We start from the raw sequence: 5,661 nt of genomic DNA on the forward strand, positions 1-5,661 counted from the left end.
TCAACCAAGTAAAACAAAACTAAGCACAAACATAAAATCTTGGTAATAAAACTTTGTTCGAATATGAGTTTTTATCAAGTAAAACAAAAATACAAGTATAAATATTTATAAGAAAAAAAGAACATGCAAAACAATCTCAATAATAATGTGATAAATTCGTTGTCATATTATTACAACACACATTATCCATTGAGACATGTTTAAGAAACTAAAAAAAATAAGAATAAAATGAGTTCACATAAAATATAAAGACTAAAATAACAAAATATTTTTACGAATATTAAACAACAAATATTTAAAGTAATAAGGTTGAAAATATATGTAAGTTAAATTAAATAAAAAAAAATTAAAAACACCCATTCACCATCATAAATACGAACATTTTGATTTCTCCTTTCACTATCTCAACTACATAAGCTACCACATTTAACTAGCTAATTCAAAATCTAAAATTACCAAAGCTAAATTAATATTTTTTTCACCAAGCTAAATCAATACTTAAACCATGAACTATTTCAATATTGTGATTCTATTATATAAGTATTTTATTTTATTTTTTTTATAAAAATATTTTAATCATTTTAGTTCATAAAACACATGCTTACAAAGACGAACAGACTAAGAAAATAAAACAAAAGTCAGGAATTAAAATAAAACAACTAGAACGGTATTAAAATATGCGTTTTTTTTTCTTCGTTTTTTGGTCAAAATTAAAATATTCGTAATATAACAACTAGAAAGGACTTTAAGCGTTATTTTTATTACATTATCTTGATGCTACATTGGCACGCAAGTGACTTTAAAATAGCATTTCTCTCGTCAAAACTTCAGTTTTTCTTCTCCTTTCGCGTGATAGCTCTAAACTTTTGATAAACACAATTAATTGAATTAAGCACCATTTTGCTCTTTCAATTCGAATTTAGTTTACGAAATTTGAAAACTTAATGGAAAATTCCCATAAAATTTATATGAACACTTTCTTAATATTTTAGATTTTCAGTTTAAACAATCCATGTGGCATGTGCTATAGTTATCATGAACAATGATACTCATACTGTACATATGATTGAATAAAATCCCCTGGTCACTTCTAACTAGTATTCTTGACATTTGACAATAGCATGTGATTTATTTATTTTTATCATAATATTGGTCTCAATTTCAAGTTCAATTTCATATGCGTACAAATAACACTTAATAATTAAAAGAATCAGAGACAAGTCATTAATTTGTTAAATTTAAAGATAAATTATTTAAGAAGTATAAAATAATTTTTAATTAAATTAATTAGTTTAAGACAAAATTTCAAGATATTAAAAAAAATAACATCTTCAATATTTCAACATCAAATAATTAATATATGTGAAATAAAAAAAAAAGTATTTTTTTTATTATATATACACATGTAATAATACTGTTCAAAATTAAAACTTATGGTTGTTTAATTTATTTTATAAAATAACATTATTGAGTTCTTTCACGATTAAACATAAGAGATATATAGAGAGAGAACATTATTGAACAAGAAAATCATTACAAATAATTTTTTTAACATACTTTAAATTTTTAAAAGCTTCGAGATACTGCATCCATACACGACGCCAAATATTCCACTATTCAGGTTATTCAATACTTAAAAAATATCTTCGAGCGTGAGTCTCGTTTTAATTTATTAATTTAATATATATTTGATATTTCAACAACCTCTCCTACTCTCCGAGGTTAGCCAATCCCAGTTAAATTAGGGTGGAGTAAGTAACCATGGTTGGAAAAGATAATAGTGGAAACCGTCACAGTACATTGATTACACGCGTGAGACGTTTCGCACGAGCGAGTGCCGAATCCCTTTTTTTTTTTTTTTTTTTTTAAAACAAGAAACGGCATTAATGTTTTAAGATTTAAAACTTGACTTTCCGGTGAAGACCGGGTAATTAATAAAAATGATTCAAAAAATGAAGCACTTTAAAATTAACTAAACCCACACTTGTCCTTACGTGGGTCGTGGGGCAGCCCGTAACGCAATCTTTCCCGTGTTGAGGCGCTGCCCGAGCTGCCCGATTCTTGGCTGAGAAATTACGAGCATTCGGTCTCCAGTATCTGTGTTTCTTCTCTCTCTCTTTCTCACTGACCTCTGATATTTCTATATTTTGGTGTTCCGCGTCTCTACGATCAGGATCCAACGGTCCAAAATGTTCGGGGCTTGTGCTGCTTGTTTTCCCAGGTTTTAGAGCTCCAAACCTTCAGATCCACCTCATTGGTCTCCAGATCTTCCTTCCTGGTACGCTCTTTCAACCTTCTTCTTCTTCAATTCTCGCTAATTCTTCGTTTTCTCTTTGCACACTGCTTTCTTCACGCTACTTTCACCTTTTCTTTCTCCATCTCTCCTTTAAATTGCTGCTTCTCCATGTTTTCCGCTCAAACTCTTCCTCTTACCTACCACCACCTCGCTCGCTGCTCGCTCTTTAGACCAAAATTCTGCTTTCTCTCGTGCTTTCCTAATTAGGTTTAATTTTACTATAATTATTAGCGTCCTCAATTATGCTTGTTTTTCTCGGTGGTTTTCTGAGAAATTTTATTAACGAAAATAGAATAAAATAATTACTAGTGTCATAGTTTTGGTACTTTAGGAAACAAGAACAGCTACTGTCATGGTTTTGCAGGAGATCTAAAGATGGTGATATCGTTTTGTTAATTTTTATTTTTATTTTAATTTTGTGTAATATTTATTATTATTTATTTATTTACAGGATAACGTTTTCCGGTTCGAGAAGGGCTTGTTTGTTTGTCGTACGATATGGAGACTAAACAGAGTTCGGTGACGGTTACGCTCAGTTACGGCGCGTTGACGTGCGCCGCGGAAGTTCTCGCGACTTTGCTAGCTTCTGCTGTCGTCAAAGCCACGCTGTTGGCCCCGGTGAGTCACTCTCTCTCTCTCTCTCTCTATATGCGTTCGTCGCGCTTAACCTTTTTTTTTTTATGTATAAAAGTTGTGTTAAAAGAACTAAAAGTCTTGTGGAAAGTTTTTACTAGCCTCAACCTCGACAAGATCTAACCTTATCGATATCTTTTTTGAAAGCAAATTGTGATATTTCTCGAGTTCATGTTTTTATGGTCTAAGCAATTATGGGAAATTTTTTTGGTCTTTGTCAATATGCGCCTATTCTACACGCTAATATGCGCATGATGGATGATGAATCACTGAGCTTTGAGATTTTTTTAGGTAACCGATGCGATGTAACCTTATCCTCGCGCGTACTAGGCCCCGGCTTCCGTGCGCCGGTGATTTTTAACTTTTTTTGAGTTTGGCGTTTGCTAACGTACACACTTTTTATTTTTATTTTCACAAGGGAAGGAGAATATGAAATATTTCAGAAAATAATATTTAACTTTTTTCACCGAATATTTGTTATTTTTAAAAATAAGAAGATTTGGGGTTTGTATTGTTTTGTTTGTTTCCTGTTGCGGAACTGGGTGAGGGATATGAATTGCAGTTGAGGGATTAGTTTAGTTCCGAATTTTTACCAGGTGGGGCCCGGTTGAGAATAAAAATTTATAAAATATCTTTTTGTCGTGTGTGAGGGTGTAAAAGTCAAAAGTCAAGGAAAGAGAGGGGAAGCGGATTCGTATGGATTATTCGCTTGGATATGCCGTTGAGCTAAAAGCACGCTTCACGAACGCGTGTCGTTTTTGCGATGCTGCCTCCTGGCATCTTGGGTGGGAAAAAATGTGGAATCTTATACGATGGGACGTAATTGTAGAATCCACTGTCTAACTCTTAACTGTAAACACTGTCAGTCTCTTACACTATGTTATGTATCGCATTATAATATAAATTTTTTTTATTTAGTATTGTCGTATTTAATATGAGTTTTACAAAATATTAAGTACGTAATATATTTTCTATAACAGTATTTATACATTCCTTTTAAATGTATATATATATATATATATATATATATATATATATGTATATAATTAATTAGTTATGTTATGTTTCTTCTTTAAGTACAAAAAATATATTGACGTATGAAAAGAAAGAACGAACGTATTCCTGTTCAAGTCATTTATACTCGAGAAAGCTTATTATTAGTAGGAGTAAATTTTCAATTAAGATAAATTTAATAAGTAATAACATGTCTAATTATTAATAGTCAAATAATTTTTTTATAACTTATATATTCAGTCCCTAAACCAAAAGTTTTAAACTTTTGAGGGAAAAAGTGAAAATGGGTTTGTTCATAACTTTTAATATAAGTAAACTTTTCAAAGTAACGACTTGATGTAATTTCTGGGGGACTTCAATTTTTTTTTAACATCGTTGTATTAAATTGAATGGCTTTTAACCAAACAAAATAAAATAATTCAAAGATATATATAGTATAAAAAAATACTAAGAGAGGAGAAAAGTAACATAGCGAATCATTATTTATAATCCTTTTTACAGATTAGTTATTGACATAAATACTTAGTTGGCAGGGATGTTACAACAATTTTGAATTATGACTTTATAATCTTAGACTCCACATTTTAAAATCAAATTAATTTCTATTTAATTGAAATGATGCAAGATGAACTCATAAAAGGGTTAAAGCTCCTGTCCAGATAAAGAAATAAAGGTTTGAGGCTCTTTCAACTATTAATTTCATCATTTGCAAGATACAAACAAACTCAGATATTTTGCTAAGGAGTACTAATTCTCATCACTTAGACTTTTGACTTTTTGAGTTCTGAATCATGTTTTAACAATAACACATAATTTGAGTAAAATAATTTGCAATTCTTTCGTGACAGAATAAATACACCTAAATGTAATTTTTTTAGTTTTGGCGATACTTCAAGCTGACCATATTTTCCCCTTTCTATGACTTATTCTAGTCTCAATTAAGGTGGTTGGATTATTATTTTCTGTCTTAGACGCATCAATTCTTGCATATAGAATCATTAACAAAATGGCTGCAGGATCTCTACCGGCTGCTATTAATCAACACACCTACAACCAAAGGAGAGAGTGAAACCCGGAGTCAAGATAAGCAACGTGATGCAGAGGGAGAAGATGGTAATGATGATGAAGGCGAGGATGATGACGAGGGAGATGGTGGATTTGGGGAAGGCGAAGAGGACTTGTCATCTGAAGATGGTGGTGGATATGGCAACAACTCCAACAATAAGAGCAACTCAAAGAAGGCACCAGAAGGTGGCGCCGGCGGGGCAGAAGAAAATGGAGAAGAGGAAGAGGAAGAAGATGGTGATGAACAAGATGACGATGATGAGGATGACGATGAAGATGATGACGAAGAGGATGACGGTGGTGAAGAAGAGGAAGAGGATGGTGCTGACGACGAGGAGAATGAAGAGGAGGAGGAAGACGAAGACGAGGAAGCATTGCAGCCCCCAAAGAAAAGAAAGAAGTGAATTTATATTAGCTTAGTCAAGCCTCCTGTTTGTATTGTTGTGTACGAATTTGGCTTCTAACTTCCATGTTTTTACTTTTTTGGGAACTAAACTTCCATGTTCTTATTTAGTTTATAAGGAGGCTTATGTAGGACATGTTTTAATTGATATCTATGTTTACCATTGCGTAATTAGAATGCTACATTATTGAGCAGGCAATGCTAAATTAAATTTAAGAGAGGAAAAACTATGATCTTAGTTTTGACTTAA

At 31.9% G+C, this 5,661-nt stretch overlaps 1 protein-coding gene across 1 annotated transcript; it reads left to right on the plus strand.

Moving 5' to 3' along the window:
* The first annotated feature begins 2,094 nt into the window (after positions 1-2,094).
* Positions 2,095-5,661, plus strand: LOC145954609 (uncharacterized). The gene is made up of 3 exons (XM_083069252.1): positions 2,095-2,278; positions 2,748-2,914; positions 4,960-5,661. The coding sequence occupies exons 2-3, from the start codon at positions 2,795-2,797 to the stop codon at positions 5,410-5,412; spliced, it is 573 nt and encodes a 190-aa protein (XP_082925378.1). The 5' UTR covers positions 2,095-2,278; positions 2,748-2,794; the 3' UTR covers positions 5,413-5,661.

The sequence above is a fragment of the Cajanus cajan genome, chromosome 2, assembly GCF_000230855.2.
Source record: "Cajanus cajan strain Asha chromosome 2, NIPB_CcT2T_4, whole genome shotgun sequence".
Classification (NCBI taxonomy): domain Eukaryota; kingdom Viridiplantae; phylum Streptophyta; class Magnoliopsida; order Fabales; family Fabaceae; genus Cajanus; species Cajanus cajan.

Coding starts and splice junctions, on each gene's coding strand:
- LOC145954609 (XM_083069252.1), top strand. CDS start 2,795: ATGGAGACTAAACAGAGTTCGGTGACGGTTACGCTCAGTTACGGCGCG. Junction 2,915..4,959: donor AAGCCACGCTGTTGGCCCCG/GTGAGTCACTCT, acceptor AAATGGCTGCAG/GATCTCTACCGGCTGCTATT.